The sequence below is a fragment of the Nelusetta ayraudi genome, unplaced genomic scaffold (genome assembly GCF_046127955.1).
Source record: "Nelusetta ayraudi isolate G7.1 ecotype Tasmania unplaced genomic scaffold, CSIRO-AGI_Nayr_v1 ptg000010l, whole genome shotgun sequence".
Lineage (NCBI taxonomy): Eukaryota > Metazoa > Chordata > Actinopteri > Tetraodontiformes > Monacanthidae > Nelusetta > Nelusetta ayraudi.
The window spans coordinates 387,197-404,313 of NW_027466060.1; the positions used below are offsets into that span (position 1 = coordinate 387,197).

A 17,117-nucleotide genomic window follows, 5' to 3' on the forward strand; every position below is an offset into this window, starting at 1 on the left:
AGTCAAGTTTCACAGGAAACCACAGGCACTGGTTAAAGTTACAAGGCAGTAAATAAATTAATGATGCCTACAAAAAAGAAAAAAACAAAACAGAATGCAGAGGAGGAAACCAGAGATGTGAGTGACGATGACTCGGAGGATCCGAAACCAAAGCTTAAGAATCGAGGTAAGCAGGTTAGCAAGTCAGAAGATGCTGGGCGGCTGAAGAAGAGGGTTCAAGACAACGATGAAGAGGGATACAACTCGGATTCATCGGAGCTTGACGTGAAAATCACCAGGAAAAAAAGGAAGAACAAAGAAAAGGCCAAGAAGAAGAAGAAGAAGAATCCCATAGAGGAGAGTGAGAATGAGCTGAGCGATGACCTGCAGGGGACGGATAATGAGGATAACAACAATGACTACAAGAGCAAAAAGAGAGGAGACAAAATCCCTGATGTGATTGAAAGCACCAGGAAAGGAAAGTCCTCGGGCAGTGACAAGATGGGGTCTAAAGATAAAAAGTCCAAAGGTGAAGACAAAAAATCAAAGAAGGACTCTGAGAAAGAGGAGGAGGAGCAGGCTGCTGGGGACGAAGAAGAAGGGAAAAAGAAAAAGAAAGACAAGAAGAAGAAAGGTTCGGTGAAGGGGGACAGTGACGAGGACACCAAGAAGACGAAAGGCAAGAAGAAGAAGATCGAAAACTATGTTGAAATCTACGAGAACGAGCTTCGCAACTATGAGTCAGAAAAGGTGGAGAACTACGAGGATGAATACCACAAAAAGAAAGGTAACCGCTCACTGTTCATTTACCCCGTTTGAAGAAATGCTGTTATTAGGAGAACGCAGTGATGCTGATTGAGCTGTGCTGTTTGGAAACCGCAGCCAGTGAGTAGAGCTTAAAACCTTAATTACAATTCCAGTATATCAGTGTGTCGTCAGCCTTGGTTTGATATTCATGGGAACGTTACACCACTGAGGTAGTAGCCTACCTTCGGCCAACAGCTACGTGACACCTGCCACTCACTGGTCTCCACGCGGCAATGGTTTCGCATTCTAACAAGGTCTTCAGGGTCACCTGAAGTTCCGTCTCAGCTATTGAATGAAAAGGTTCATATGTGAGGCCATGCTGAACGTGGCTGTAAGTGTTGCTGTCTGGAAGCGTGATTCCTGAAAAGCCCCTGTGTCATATACTTACTTAAATATAAAAAAAAATAATATATATATATATATATATATATACATATATAAAATACACTTAACAATTTATTAAAAATAACACTTAAAAATTCCAGCTAATAAAAGTCCTAATGATTTCTTGGCGAATTGGAAACTAATAGCAGTATGTCATCAGCAAACGTGACTTGTGTTTTGTTTCCCACTTTTTGTCCCGTTTGTCGTTTGTGAATGGGCCAGTCTACGAGGTGGTCACCATCACTGGGGACGAGAGAGGAGCAGGCACCGATGCCAATGTGTTCATCTCTCTGTTTGGTGACTATGGCATTACTCCTAAGGTTCACCTGGCTAGCAAGTAAGTTGCCTCCACAGAGGTTGGTTATGTTTTTGTCCCCAAAAAGAAGTTAACGCTGGTATTTTTCTCTCTCTCTTCTCAACAGCACAGAGAAGAGGTAATCCTTTCACAATTTTTTCATATTTTTCCTACTTTCCCCTAAAACTTAAACTTGCGGAATACCTTTTTTTTCTTTACATTTACTCAGCATGTCTTTATTTAAGTGCCCCATAATGACAAATGCATTGAAACAATATGAAACTTAGCTTGGCCGTAAAAGGTTTAAACGTTTGGGATTTCAGAAGTCGCACAGCGTTTGAAAGATCCAAGACAGATGTGTTCAGGATTAGAACCCACAATGTTGGACCTCTGAAAAAGATAAGGTACTGTGCACTTTACCACAAGAGTCTTGTCTCCTAAGAGTTTGTAACTGTTTTCACAATGTCTTCACCTCCATCATGCTCTTCCTTTGCTTCAGGATCGAGCACGACAACACGGGTTTGAACCCCAGCTGGTTCCTGGACAGAGTGACGGTGACAGACGTGATCAGGCCTCACCTCAGGTTCTACTTTGCTTGTAACAGCTGGCTGAGTAAGGTGGAGGGAGATGGCCTTTTTGTCAGAGACATGCTGGGCAGCATGGACCCGACGGAAATACCAAAATGTATGTAAACAACACACATTTGTACTTCCACCAGTTTCAAGGGAATCAGTTCAAAGTGGGGCTAAAATATAACTGCAATTTAATTTTGATTGTTATTTTCACAGGGTTACTGCACAATACACACAGACATACTCATACAGTGTTACTTTTTGTCCTCCATACTTTCAGTTAATAAGTACGTAGTGAGCGTTTTTACTGCCGACGTGAAAGGAAGTGGAACAGACGCAGATGTCTTCATCAATATCTTTGGGGAACTTGGAGACACAGGTTGTTTTTGTTTTTTTGAATAATGTTGAAACATTTTTTTATTGTTCATTTAATATAAATCAGGAAATGTGATCATACTGACAAGATGTTCCTTTTTTTTTCAAAGGTGAAAGGCTGCTCGATAATAACAAGAACAACTTTGAAAAGGGCACGGAGGACAAGTTCACTATTGATTCTCCGAATTTGGGCAAAGTGCGCAAGATCACACTGGGCCATAACAACAAAGGTTCCTCAGCAGGATGGTTTGTGGACAAGGTGAGGAGACCAGAGCACAAACAATTAGAAAACTAACTTCAAAAAGATTCTATGTATGCGTTATTGATGATTTAGAGTTAGTGTCGTCAGTGTGAATGGCAACGTGCTCTTTTTCATCATTAAGGATCCAAATATCACACGCCGCGCTCCCAGACACATCCGCGCATGCGCACGCACACCAAACAAATGTCTTGCCACCTTTGGTGTAAAGGGAAACCGTGCTTTGTTAGCAGGTCTCCTTACCGTAAACAGAGAGACGAGTCACTGGGTTTGTCGGTGCGTGCAGCTGAGACCGAAACTAAAGATCTGGAGTGACAACAAGGCCGAGTCACAGCTGTCAGCTCCTTGAATGTGGTTTGGTACCCCGGTAGTAAAGTTAACACTGGTGACCATCACAACAAGGTGATTCCATTTTAAGTGAGATTTATAAAAATCAGACTGCGTCGTAATTAACCACACCATCTATTTATGTTTTATAGGGATATTACTGAAGTCCCTGTTTACAATGTACTCTAAATAAATGAGTTGAATGATTAAATACATTTTTCAAAAATGTGATTAGGTGATTGTGGACGACCTCGGAAACAAGACGGTGTATGAATTTCCCATCAGTCGCTGGTTTGCGAGCGATGAAGATGACGGCAAGATCCAGAGAGACATTTTGGTTGGAGGAACTCAGCCCACAGGTGGAAAACAACTGGAAAACACACACACACACACACACACACACACACACACATACAGTATCTTTATCCAGTTGTCTCATAGATGAAAGTCATAGAAGTACTGAAAGTAGTGAACCATTACTGGCAGAGAGACTGTTAACCTGACATGTAACTAACTGTCCGACAGGCATTGTGTACAAAGTTCAGATTGTGACAGGCAACATCCGAGGTGCCGGAACCAACTCCAAAATCCACATAGTGATGAACGGCACCAAGGGGATGAAGAACAGCGGCAAGGTGAAAAATAAAGCCCGCATACCTGCACTGTAATTGAAAAAGGGTTGCTGTAGTTGTTGCAGTTTCTTATGAAAGCACTCTATAAGATATATATACCACATTTGGTGTTTTGTTGTCACCTATTTGCAGTGTTTGTTCTGGAACTTTTTCTTTTGCTTTGGTGCTATTTTCGATGTTTTCCCTTGGCACTCACCGAAAGTAACCAATCCAGTAAACAGCGTGGGAGATTCTGGCTGCATCTTTTCCTCTTGATGAGTCTCTGAATGTGCTGCTTGGTGTTGGTCCAGTCGTGGAGGGTAGTGACGGCCACCGATCTTCCGTCTTTCAGATATTCTTGGTGGGAGGAAAGTTTGAGCGCAACCTGACCGACATCTTCAACGTCGAGGTCGCAGCACTCCTCAGCCCCCTCGGCAGAGTCACCATTGGGCACGACAACGACGGGGTCAGCGCCGGCTGGTACTGCGACAAGGTGCGGGGCTCCTGCTCGCCAACGCACGTTCACGTTTGGTCCTTCGTTGTGACCTGAAGTGCGACCTGTGGCTTCCTGCAGGTCGTGGTCTACTGTCCCTTCACCGGGCTAGAGCAGACGTTTCCATGTGGCAAATGGCTGGACGAGAAAGAGGGAGATGGACTGATAGAAAGGGAGCTCTATGAGATGGTTTCCCTCAGACAGAAAAGGCAGAAAAGTGAGTGAGACGTCAATAGCTGCGGCGGTGAATTATTTTTAGTCTCACCTATCATCATCTTGTCATTAGGAGAATTCAGAGAAAAGGTTGTTAGTGTCGCTGAGAGCTTGACTGCTGTGTTTACTCCATGTCCATGTAATGACCCAGTGGGATTGTCTCAGTCCTTCCCTTTGCTGTTTGGGGAGCCTTTTTTCTAATTCCTTGCAAATAAAAAGGCCTGGATGTCTTTCAAAGGAAAGTAATAACTGAGATCTCTTCTGGCCCACATGGTAAACAGTGGAATATGGGCCTAACGTAACTTTGTTTTTCAACACACATTTGCTCAATTTAATTTAGATCCATTCACAGTCCCACAAAGTAACGTTTGGGAGCCTTGAAACTCCTCAGGTCATGTTTGTGCGCCATCAACTCTTTAAACAAGCCAGAAAACTGTTTTTACTGTGAAATGCCAAAGATGTGGAACTAATTAAACTGGCAGCAATCTCATTTTAAAATAACTATCTTGGCACAAAAAATTACAAACTATCTAACCTCTCACATTAGAATTTTTCAATATTCTATGATACTTGTTTCTAAGTTAACAATGTGTTTTGGCTGTGCCTAGAGCACCCCTGGTCTCTGTGGATCTGGACTTCAGACCTACCGAATGCAGGAACCGACGCCGACATCTCGTTTCAAGTTTATGGAGAGCGGGGCAAGAGTGACGAGATCAGGCTCGACAACAAAACAGACAACTTTGAACAGGGCCAAGTGGACAGGTTCATGGAAAGTATCTCGTATTCGCACCACACGACTGTTCACGCATGCGGGGAAGCCGGGGGTTACGTGAAACATTCAGCTGGTCTAAGCTTTTATCTTTCTGCGTTTTTGCAGGTTGAGCTGCCTGATTTGGGAAAACTGTCCAAATTCCGTATCTGGCACGAGAAGAGAAATCCTTTTGCTGGGTGGCATCTCAGCAAGGTGAGCAAATTGAAAAAGTGAATCATTTTCAGTCTCGATTCTGTGAAATTGGTTTCGAGCCTCATCAAGGGATGAAGGGATTAAGTGATGACGGGTGTTTTACAATTTTGTTATTGTGTATCTACAAGAGCTGCATGCCGCTCACTGAGTGAACGTGTCTAACTGTGCAGCGTTGTGCGTTTGCCATCAGGCAACTCTGATGAAGACCTTGACGAAGGAGAAGTACAAGTTCTCTTGCGAACGCTGGCTGGACACAAACGAGGACGACAAGGAGGTCGTGAGGGAGCTACCGGCCAGCGGAGACCTCATCTCTGAACCCCTGCCACGTAAGTACCCAGTACTGATCCAGAGTCTGCCCGTCACCCGGCCTGGAAGCCTAATCGCTGAGTGCCTCTGTGTGCCAGTGGTCAAATACAGAGTGACAGTGTGCACGGGGACCGTCGGCGGCAGCGGCACAGACGCCTCCGTTTTTCTCAATCTGATCGGTGACCAGGGCGACACCGGGGACCGCTGGCTGGTCAACTGCAAGAACAACATGAACAAGTTTGAAAAGGGAAACGTAGGTGCCCAGAAGCTGCGGTGCTTCAATAAAACCAAATAAATCCGACCAATCACAGTGATGTGCTTTTTTTTTTTTTTTCGCTTTTCTGTCTTTTCAAAACTCTTCTTCTGTGTGTGTCCAGCTGGATGAGTTCATAATCGAGGCTGTTGCCATCGGGCAAGTCAGCCGGGTGAGGATTGGACATAACGGCAAAGGCGGAGGCTGCGGCTGGTTCCTGGATAAGGTGGTCGTCAGAGAGGACGGACAGGCCGAGTCTCACGCTGTGGAGTTTCCCTGCAACAGGTGAGAGTGGATTTGTTTTTTCGTTTTGCTTTTAGTCAAAAACAGAAACACATATTAAAAGCCCGTGTGCGTGTGACCCATCGTGCACGGCGCAGGTGGCTGGACCGCAGCGAGGACGACGGGCAGATCGTCAGAGAGCTGGTGCCCTTCTCAGACGGACAGCGGCTCTACAGTCAGTAGTTCACTTCACGCCCTTGTCAGTGAAGTTCATGAACTTCTTTTCACCTGTGAATTCCTTTGTTTGTTTGTTTGACAGACATCAGCTATCACATCGCGGTGAAGACAGGCAACATCCCCGGAGGAAGTTCCGACTCCAATGTGTTTGTCAAGCTGTACGGAGAGAAAGGCGACACCAGTAAGATGATGCTGGTCGTCTCTACCAACAACCTGGGCAACTACTTTGAGACGGGACGCATTGATATCTTCACCTTAGAAACCTGTGATATTGGACAGGTGACGCAGCGCAGGCCAAGGCTTGATTTCTACCTCTCATGTAAAAGTGCATCGTGATTTGGAATAACTGCAGCAGTCAGAATTTGTGTGTCTGTTTCTGATTCCTTAGTATGTTTAAAGTAAGAAAAAAAAACAACTGTGTGAACTTACACTTTTGTGGTCAGATGTCCCACAAAAAAGAGGTCAATAACCGCTTTTAAAAATATGGAAAACATCCATATAACCTTTATAAATGCATTAATAAACACGTGTAAATCTTTCCTTCTCAATCTAAATCAAATGTATTCGTTTTACCTTTAATTCCGTTCCAGATCAACCGTATGATGATCGGTCACACCAACGAGGGGATGCGCGCCGGCTGGTTTCTGGACAGCGTTCAGATCGTGGTTCCAGTCCATGGGAGGCACTACATGTTCCCCAGCCACCGCTGGTTGGATGAGGACGAGGCTGATGGCAAGACAGAAGTGGAGATTTACCCAAGTGAGATCCTGGACATAGCACAACGTAGGTGGCATTCACATTCACACCTTCACCGACTTCCTGTGCTAAACTGCACGCTCTCGTTCATAGTGAACTAAACACACAGTTACTATCATTCCATCCTCAGTGATTAACTACGAGATAACAGTAGTGACGGGAGATGTGCTATTTTCTGGCACCAATGCCAAAGTGTTCATCCAAATCTTTGGCGACAAGGGAAAAACAGAGGTTCTCAGTCTGGAAAGCCGGTCAGACAACTTGGAACGTGACAGCACGGACATATTTAAGGTAAAATGTTTTAAATGTTTAGTGGTTCATCTCTGGAGTTCAGATTTAACAATGAGCAAAATCTAACGACTCCTCTGTTCTCAGATCGAGGCCAAAGACGTGGGGAAAATATTTAAGATCCGCGTAGGTCACAACGGCTCTGGGATCGGGTCGGGCTGGTTCCTGGAGTCTGTGGACGTCAAGCACCTCGCCATGGCCTTGGTGCCCAAGGAGAAGAAGAAGGAGGACAAGAAAAAGAAGAAAAAGAAGAAGGAGGAGGAGGACAAGAGCAACGAGGAGGGAGAGGAGTTGCGCGAGGTGGTGGTGACCCACCACTTCCCTTGTTCCCGCTGGCTGGCCAATGGAGAGGAGGACGGCGAGCTGGTGGTGGAGCTGCTGCCTGAGGATGCAGAAGACCTCGAAAGTATAAGATTCATATTTTTTGCAATACAAAATACAGCTAAATGCAATTGCATTAAAAAATATCTACCCAAAGTACAACATAATCATAAACATATATACAGTATGCATTATATTTGACATTTTGTACGATGTCTTCTGACATGTTTTGCACTCAGTGCTGCTCCGGTGGATTAGCACGGCTTGATTTGACCCAGTTTCCCCGCGGCGCGTGCGTGTGTGCGTGTGTGCGTGAGCCGGGTTAAAAGAGTTGTTAGTCACTCATCCCCTCTTCTGTCTTGACAGTCAACACCTACGAAGTGTGCGTCTTCACCGGTGACATGCTCGGCGCTGGAACCGACGCCAACGTCTTCATTAATATTTATGGGGAGAGCGGAGACACTGGCGAGCGCAATCTGAGGAACTCTGACAACCTCAACAAATTTGAGCGGGGGCAGGTACGTCGCATCAGACAAAGACATCTGCAGCGGCTTTTTCTTTCAAATCCGCCAAAGATAAAAGTCGGGAAGCTGACGTGATCATTAAAAGCCAGACGCACTGTACATACATTTGCCGCCTGCTATTTTTATACTTTCTCATGAATAAAATTTAGAATGTCTCCCTGAGTTCCTGCCATTGTTTCTGGGTGGCGTAATCAGCACAAAACTGAAGGGGCAGTTAGCCAAGGACTCACACGCTTCACGCAACATGAGCTCTGCATCAAGGTGTGTGTGGGAGTGGGTCGTCTGCTAGAATTACAGGCTGTCCTGCTGCAGGCAAGCCAGCTGTGCCCGAGAGTCGCTGCGAGGAGTCTTCTGTGTCATCGAACCTGGCCTACTTTTACTCATCACTTAAATTATTCAATCTTTACATTACACCGGGCTCTGTCCGAACACACAACACACATGCCTGCTCAGCCGGCTCACTTCCAATAGATCAGAGTCCCCGGCAGCCCTGCCAGAGTCTGTGCTTTCATTTGACTACGCTTTGAGACATTAATGTGATAGAGAAAAAGAAATGAAAGAATTCTAAATATTGACGGATGATTGATGTGAGATCAAGAGCGGCAGTGGTAGTTTTAAATTCAGTAACACGGGATGGGCTCCCTGTCGCTTTTGTCTCCAGGAGGATGTTTTCACAGTGACATGCGTTGATCTGGGCCCCTTGAAGAAGCTACGAATTCGCCATGACAACAGTCACGCTCACTCCTCTTGGTACCTGGACCGCGTCGAGATAGTGGACACAAAGGATGACACCACGTAGGTGAAAACACCACATAGTCTGATTGGTTTGTTTCGTCAAGTCACCAGCATCAAACTCATTTCATTGAATTTTAATTTGAAGCAGACAGCTGAGCGGCGGTGTTCTCGCTCCGCCTGCAGGTACTATTTCCCTTGTAATCGCTGGCTGGCTGTGGATGAAGATGACGGGCAGATAGCCAGGGAGCTCGTCCCTGTGGACGAGGCCTTCATGAGGAAGGACGAGGACGATGAGGGGACAGGACCCGCTCTGGGGCTGGAGCAGAAATGTAACAAAGCATTCAATGCAGCCTTCAAACGCTGGCTTGTACTTTGGGAGAGGGACTGGTCCATGAATGCGATGATAAAACTGCAATCTGTTCAAGTATTTATCTAAGCGATGCCGAAAAAGACAGGTGTAGACAAGAGCCGAGGGAGGGGATGCATTTATTAATGTCAGACAAAAGTGCTGACTTACTAAATCTGCCTTGCAGCCATGTCCACCACGTACACCGTCAAAATAAAAACAGGGGAAAAAAAGAGCGCCGGGACTGACGCCAACGTCTTTATTGTTCTGTTTGGAGAAAACGATGACACAGGTAGGACGCCGTCACGGCATGTTTACACTTAGATAGCATCATATGTATATATAAATATATATATGTGTATGTATATGTACATATACATATACACACACATATATATATAAACATATACATATGTATATATTCATAGTGTTCATAGTGCATATTTTTTAGATAATTGTTGCTATAAAGTGTAGGTATGAAATGAAATGAATAATATAGGCTCTGGCACATTGTCACTGACAGGGATCATTAACCTGAAGGCCTGCAAGTACTACAGGAATAAGTTTGAGCAGGGGATGGTCAACGAGTTCACCGTGGAGGCAGTGGACCTGGGCGAGTTGGAGAAGCTTCGGATCGGGCACGACAACTTAGGTCGGTGGAGGAAAAACGTCTCGCCGCGGCCGAATGTGTTACTATTCGTTCACCCGCTGGCTTCTCTCGACCCGCAGGGGGCTCCTCTGGCTGGTTTCTGGACTGGGTCGAGGTGGACGCTCCCTCGCAGGGTCTGAGGCTGCGCTTCCCATGTGGCAGGTGGCTGCATAGAGGGAAGGACGACGGAGCCATCGTGAGGGATCTCTATCCCGCTGAGTTGCAGACTGAGCTGTACACGCCATGTGAGTGAGGCAATCTCTCCCTGAAAGATCCCCGCGCTTCATAGTCCCAATAGAAGTGGTGTGTTAGGAAAGTTAGTAAAGTAAATCTTAATTTAAATTTCAAAAGATGTGCAACACCCTTGTGTTACGACACATGATATCATATTCTGCAGTATTTCAATAATCACCTTTTTGTTCATAAAATGAATCAGACTGATAATATTTATTAAATGGTGACATTTAACCCTCGAACCGCATCTGAATCCAAAAAGTCGTGACATTTTCATGACACTTATGAACGAGTTTAAATTTCCATTCTATGTAAACTAAAAAAAAAAAATGTCATCTATCCCTCTTTCGTTCCAGTTGTGCCGTACGAGATCAAGATTTTCACCAGCGATGTGTTCGGCGCCGGAACCGACGCTGATGTGTTCATAGTGTTGTACGGCCAAAAGGGTGTGTGCACGCAGCAGAAGCACCTGTGCGTCAACAAGCGGGAGAGACGCCTGTACTTCGAGAGGGGGGCTGAAGACATGTTCATCGTTGAGGTGAGTGCTTCTCGATCACAGTGCTTTGCCCCGAGGCAGCGGCGCCGTCGGCACTGTGGACTCTGCTGCTCTTTCCCCAGCTGGAGGATATCGGGGACGTGATTGAGAAAATGAGGATAGGACACGACAACCAGGGCTCCAATCCTGGGTGGCACCTCGACAGAGTGGAGATCAGACGACAGCTCAGGAAAGGAAAGGTGGCCAGATCCACCCATAATAGGCCTGCACATTGCATCATTTAAAGTTTTGCTGTCTGCGCCCTCGTTCCATCATTAATGTAAAAGCTTTTTTTTGCCCACACATTAAATCATCGCTCGCATGCTTCTTCTTTTTTTTTTTCTAGCCTTAGAAACTTATAAAGAGGCCCAGATTGAGACTGCTTTTGTGCTTAATGGCAGGGTTCAGAGACGACCATTTTCCCATGCGAGTGCTGGCTGGCCAAGTCTGAGGATGATGGTGAGACCGTGAGGGAGTTCGTGCCCTCAGACATCATCACAGAGAAACTCCTCAGGGACGGAAAGCTGAAACAGACTGAGAAAGAGGTGGACGATGCTTTGGAAAGTAGGTTTACCCTGAGGAAGTCACAAGGCAAACCTAAATACCACTTGAATTCTCATCGATATGACAGATTGCTGTATTGTCGCTCAGTGTGGTAAATGGAAAGAAATAATTGTCTGCCGTTATGAATAATTTCTTAGCAATTGCGAAATTGTTTTCCCGCAGTTCGCACATACAAGGTAACCGTGCGGACCGGTGACATGTACAGAGCAGGAACAGATGCCAACGTTTTTCTCACCATCTATGGAGACCTGGGAGACACAGGAGAGCGCAAACTGGCCAAGTCTGAGAACAACAAGAACAAGTTTGAGAGAGGACAGGTAGTCGGGAGTGGGTTTGAATCAAAGGTGTCTGCTGGTGCCTCAGTGCATGAAAGCATGTCCTGTTTTTGACTCCCAGGTGGACAAGTTCAGCATTGAGGCCATAGACTTGGGACAAGTGTTTAAAATCCGTGTGCGTCACGACAACTCACTGGTCGGCGCGGCTTGGTACCTGGACCAGGTGGAGGTGCTGGATGTGGAAATGGAGGAAGTGTACATGTTCCTGTGTGAGCGCTGGCTGTCCACCAAGAAAGAGGACAAATGCATTGACAGGGCCTTCTTTGTGAAGGTCAGCTACACTTTCAGCACTGGTGGAAGATTGGATCGAGATTGGGTTGTTTTTTTTTCCCCCTCGCAAATAGTGGATCTACTCCTCGATGCTGTTTGTCTTTCCGATGTCTGACCCCAGGGATACGAAGGCGAAAGAATCCCCGATCCAAATTCCAAGAGGATCGCTCAGGCCAAACTGGGACTGGACCGAAATGCCAACAAGAAGAAAAAGAAGAAAAAAGTGGCAGCCTTGGAGGACGGCCCAAGTAAGGCCACGCAACTGCTGCACCTGGTTGTTTTTAAGACAAAAATGCACCTTCTTGCAGGAAAAAGAGACACAAAAAAGTGTTTAAAATTGTTATGTCACATGGAAGGAAGAATCCCTAAATGCTGACAAAGTACAACAGTCTCAGAAATGCTTCAGGGAGTTGGAAGCTCTGCCTTCGTGAACAGAATAATGACGAGGCTGTCTGTATAATAAGTATCATAATAAGCATCAAGTCGTAGACAGCAGCTCTAACGACACCTAGCAACAAGTGGGATCTCGCTCGTCTTGAAGAAAAATAAAACAGCCTATAATGTTTTTAGTTGCTTATTACCTCATTTTTATCACCTAATTGCACTTTCACTCTAAAACCACTTTGTTTTGCAGCTATTATACAAAAAAAATGCACAAGCAATTTTCCATCTTCTGTCCAGTTATCCCATATCACTTCACCTTGTCCACGGGTCTGGAGCGTGACGCCAGCACTACGGCCAGGGTCTACGTTATCATCATTGGCCATGGCGACACAGAGACGGAGCGGCTGTGGCTGGATCTGCCGGAGGGGAAGAAGTCCTTTGCGGCTGGCAGCATGGAGCACTTTGTGTGCTACGGAGCTGACGTGGGAGAGATCAAGAGAGTGGAAGTGAGAATCTGGGAGCGGGAGTCTGTTGCTAAGTCTGCAAAACTGGTTCCTCGCTGCTGCCTCTTCAGATGCGCTGATTCAAAAACGAATAAATAAAAAATAAAGACAGAAGTGAAGCCATTTTAGCTGCGCAATAATTCATTATGTGCCTTCTGGTCCCTGGATCAAACAAAATGAAATATCAAGCCCCTGTTCTGCCTCTCCTGCTCCGTCCCCTCTCTCTGTCTCTCCACCAGCTCGGCCATAATGGTGTCACACCAGAGAGCTGCTGGTTGGTGGATGAGCTGTCGGTTGCCGTGCCAACCAAAGGTATCAAGTACATTTTCCCATGTAAGTGCTGGCTCGCTAAAGACAGGGGAGATGGCCTGACTGCCAGGCTGTTCAATGTGCTAGACTCCAGCACCATCAACATTAACCGCAAAGTGAGTCCAGACGTGTGTGTGTGTGTGTGTGTGTGTGTGTGTGTGTGTGTGTGTTTGAAACATTTGCAATAAAGTCTATGCATGTCTGTTTTGTCAACTGTGTGTGTGTGTGTGTGTGTGTGTGTGTGTGTGTGTGTTTTAGGTTGTTTATTCGGTCACAGTTGTCACTGGTGATACTCAGGATGCAGGGACTGATACCAAAATCTTTCTGACGGTATTCGGAGCGAATGGGAGTACAGAGGAAATGCTGCTGCCCAAAAACCAGGACAGGTCAGTGTGTTTAGGCTCCTCTGACTGATCACCTTCTGTTTTGGGGGTCCAGTCAAGCTGAAGCTAGGCAATCTTAAGAGCAGCTTAAGATCTTTAATCCACATGTGCACGTATGTTGTTGTTATTCCAATACAGCAACAAATGACTGACAATGGCTTCCTTCAGGTTTGAAAGGGGACAGGAAGACACATTCAGTCTGGAGATAGATGACATCGCTCCTTTGAAGAAGATCAGAGTTCGGATTGATGGCTCTGGAAGTCGCCCCGACTGGTTTCTGGATAGTGTAAGAAGAGAGCGTTAATTGCAATCTTAAGTACACCTATGGTAGCCTTGAACGTCTGAATGGATGCCTTTAGATCCTGATGCGGAACCTGAGCACCGAGGAGGTGTACCTGTTCACCTACGAGGACTGGCTGTCCAAGAGCAAAGGGCCAAAGAGGGTCAAAGTGTGCGAGCTGCCAGCCGTGGTCGACGACGAGGAGATGGTGGAGAAAACAACTTACATTATTCAAGTGCAGACGAGTGATGTTGGAGGTGGGACTCTTCACTTTGATATGGTGCGATGACGTGATTCACTAAATGCACTATTGTAGCATCCAGCGCTCAGGGTCCTTACAGATTCCACTATTCATACGCTAACGCTCTCATTCCTGCAGCCATTATAAGATTGCGCTTTCGTCCGCAAACACATCTCGTTCATTTCATTAGGTGCCGGCACCGATGCCAACGTGTTTGTCATACTGTTCGGGGAGTACGGCGACACTGGGACGCTGCCACTGAAGGAGGGGGCAAACAGGAACAAGTTTGAGCGTAAAAAAAAAGACGTGTTCCGATTTCCTGACTTGCTCAGTCTGGGCGAAATGTCCAAGGTCCGAGTGTGGCACGACAACAAAGGTAAGGAAGGAGGAGAGGAAGATCGATCTTTACACTGACCATAAAGACATGACTATATTGATGAGTTGCCTTTGCAAGAAATTCCAAAAAATCATTTTTATTCTTCTTCGTTACCCAAATCCAAAGAATACATCTCACAGGCCCATGAATATGCAAAGGAGCTGATTGATCTGCTACATTCAAAATCAGACTTTTTTTTTTGTCACTTGAGCCGTGTGGCTGCTGCTTTAAACCTTGTCACGCGTTATTGTCCTGTTATGCACTGTAGTGTGTAACTCCTAAGCCAGCCAGGAGTGAAACCACTTTCTTCTTTATTGCAAATTCTCACAACACGCAGTCCAGTCTCTTCCGCAGCATCGAGGCTCAAAATTGCTTTGTCCCTTTTTTCCATTGTCTTCTTGTGGGTCTTTTCAGGACAGCTCGCAGAAGAAGTTACTCCCTGCTTTTGTTGAAAACTAAATGGCTCTGTGATGCAATGCCTAGGACTTGGCGCAGTGGAGACGTGGGAATGAAGACTTGAAACTTCAGCCATCCAGCCGCATTGTACCGCACCCGAATTGCCCCATGTTGTACCGAGGCATGATGAAAGTCTCATCTTGCAGGGCCTGCTCCCGGCTGGCACCTGGAGGGCATCGACGTGCGGGACGAGGCCATGGACCAGACGTTCCGCTTCCCCTGTGACCGCTGGCTGGCCAAAAACGAAGAGGACGGACAGATAATGAGGGAGCTGGCGTGTGCCAACAACGACTCGGTCGACCTCAGCGAGAAAACCAGTCAGTGAGAAACGAGACGGGACGAAAGACCGGCGGCGAACGCGGCCCATTAATTCCTGCTCGTCTGTGTCGCCGCAGAGTACGAAATCGCCACGACGACAGCTGACACGGACTGCGCCTCCACGGTGGAAAACGTCTGGGTGGTGCTGGAGGGAAGGAAGGCCCGTTCCAAGGAGTTTGTTTTGGAGAACAAGAAAAAGAAGTTCTTAAGGTAGCTCTGCCAAGAGGGAGAGGAGGGGAGAGACCGCAGCTCGATGCTAAACCCCGTTTCGTGTCCTCACATAATCTTCCCTCTTGTGCGTTTGACTTTCCCCCCCTCCCTGTTTTTATCTTGCAGCTCCACTCTCTGCGTTGCCTCCTTGTTGCTTTCAGGATAGCTAATCCCTTGACAGGCATAAATTAAAAAACTAAAAAAAACTAAAAAAAACTCTTCAGAAGAACTTTTAATTTAACCGTTCACCATTTGGAATCAAACCCTGCGTGAACTCCAGCCAGTAGCTTCTACTTATTTTCTTTCTTTTCCTTCTTTCCTTCTTTTCACCCACTTGCAGCGGCGCCACCGACACATTCGAGTTCACGTCCAAGCACCTCGGGGAGATTGCGGGCATCTGCATCGGCCACATCACCAAAGACGGGAAGAAGGTGAAGAGCGAAGACTTTTGGCACGTTCTGGACGTGGTGGTGACGGAGAAGGAGCTGGGAAACAAGTGAGTGGGACTCCAGCAAGCCCTCAGGGTCCAACGTGGCGGCTCATTCTTTTCAATGGAGTTGCTCGCCCAGCGAATACGGCGATGAGGTTTTTAGAATCCATGTTGATAATGCATGATGCAGCCAAGAGAGCATGCACAGTAGTGTCACTTCTCATCATGCCTCTATAACACAGACAATGCATCAGGCAATCAAAACGAGAAATCATGAAAGTCCATGACTTAAAAGTCCTCCATCGAAAGATTTAGTATGATCCGTGTTTAGCCAATTTTCAGGCTTTTTTTTGTATTGCGGTCTATGGGAAAATAGCTTTGTGGGTCGTATTGGGTTTTTGGCAGCAGTACCTTGAGTGATCACTGGAATAAAGTTGCCACACTGCTTACTGATGTAAGCCGGAGAACTGCCAGAATCCAGTTCTTCGGCTTACATCCATGGATTTTGTGATTCGTTGTGACTCCACCCATCCCCTCCTCTTCAGGTATTTCTTCCGCTGCGACGCCCAAGTCCCGCTGACAGCCAAAAAGGACCAGTTCCTGACGTTCGAGTGCTTCAAGACCGTCGAGAGCTTCGCCAGCAAAGTCCGCAACCTGGTGCCGGTCAAGTACGAAATCATCGTGATCACTGGGGACGTGAAGGGTGCGGGCACCGACGCCAACGTCTTCCTCACCGTCTACGGCGCCAACGGGGACTCGGGCCGGCGCCAGCTGCGGCAAAAGTTCCGCAATCTTTTCGAGCGAGGCCGCACGGACCGCTTTGTCCTGGAGATGCTGGACCTCGGGGAGCTGCTGAGGGTCAAGATGGAGCACGACAACAGCGGCTCCAACTGCGGGTGGTACTTGGAGTGCGCGGAGGTGACAAACACGGCCAACTCGGTGACAACAATTTTCCAGTGCGGGAAGTGGCTGGACGCTAGCAAGTCCGACGGGCAGATCATACGTGTGCTCTACCCCAGATATTGAGAGCGTGCATGGAGCAAAGAGGAGAGATTTTCACTGTGGTTTTGCTTTGCTTTTTTACAACCGTGTTTTGTTTTTTTTAATTTTTCATGTCACCTTTTAATTGTCTCTTTTCTATGCCTGTGCCAACTGCATAAGTTGTTCCGATTTTCTAACTTGTGATTTAGAAATAACATTTTCAGTCCAGCTTTTCTTTTTAATTTGATATTAGAGTTGCTTTTTTTTTTTTTTTTTTATTAAATAATACTTTCTCTGCAATTCATGGTACATGTTGAGCATGTAGTGAGACAAAACTGACGGCAGCAGAACAGTATGGTTCATCTAGATGAACCATACTGTGAACCATACTC

The 17,117-nt window shown here is 46.4% G+C and overlaps 1 protein-coding gene across 1 annotated transcript; it reads left to right on the top strand.

The window, feature by feature from the left end:
• Nucleotides 1-480: 480 nt before the first annotated feature.
• Nucleotides 481-17,088, top strand: loxhd1b (lipoxygenase homology PLAT domains 1b). The gene is made up of 42 exons (XM_076019404.1): nt 481-766; nt 1,393-1,507; nt 1,789-1,869; nt 1,965-2,149; nt 2,318-2,416; nt 2,523-2,671; nt 3,234-3,357; nt 3,524-3,633; nt 3,962-4,102; nt 4,184-4,319; nt 4,924-5,083; nt 5,192-5,279; nt 5,470-5,605; nt 5,684-5,838; nt 5,963-6,123; nt 6,219-6,295; nt 6,380-6,576; nt 6,888-7,080; nt 7,184-7,344; nt 7,429-7,747; nt 8,029-8,180; nt 8,848-8,981; nt 9,105-9,250; nt 9,455-9,559; nt 9,791-9,919; nt 9,997-10,161; nt 10,507-10,688; nt 10,769-10,885; nt 11,087-11,249; nt 11,412-11,566; nt 11,646-11,855; nt 11,976-12,102; nt 12,536-12,744; nt 12,981-13,166; nt 13,309-13,436; nt 13,602-13,719; nt 13,793-13,970; nt 14,145-14,330; nt 14,933-15,103; nt 15,182-15,314; nt 15,655-15,810; nt 16,290-17,088. The coding sequence occupies exons 1-42, from the start codon at nt 481-483 to the stop codon at nt 16,768-16,770; spliced, it is 6,804 nt and encodes a 2,267-aa protein (XP_075875519.1). The 3' UTR covers nt 16,771-17,088.
• Nucleotides 17,089-17,117: the final 29 nt, after the last annotated feature.

Excerpts from the sequence above, each read along its gene's own strand:
- loxhd1b (XM_076019404.1), top strand. The coding sequence starts at position 481 with ATGGGGTCTAAAGATAAAAAGTCCAAAGGTGAAGACAAAAAATCAAAG. Across the intron at positions 3,358-3,523 it reads TGGAGGAACTCAGCCCACAG|GCATTGTGTACAAAGTTCAG; the intron begins GTGGAAAACAAC and ends ACTGTCCGACAG. Across the intron at positions 11,856-11,975 it reads ACAGGGCCTTCTTTGTGAAG|GGATACGAAGGCGAAAGAAT; the intron begins GTCAGCTACACT and ends GTCTGACCCCAG.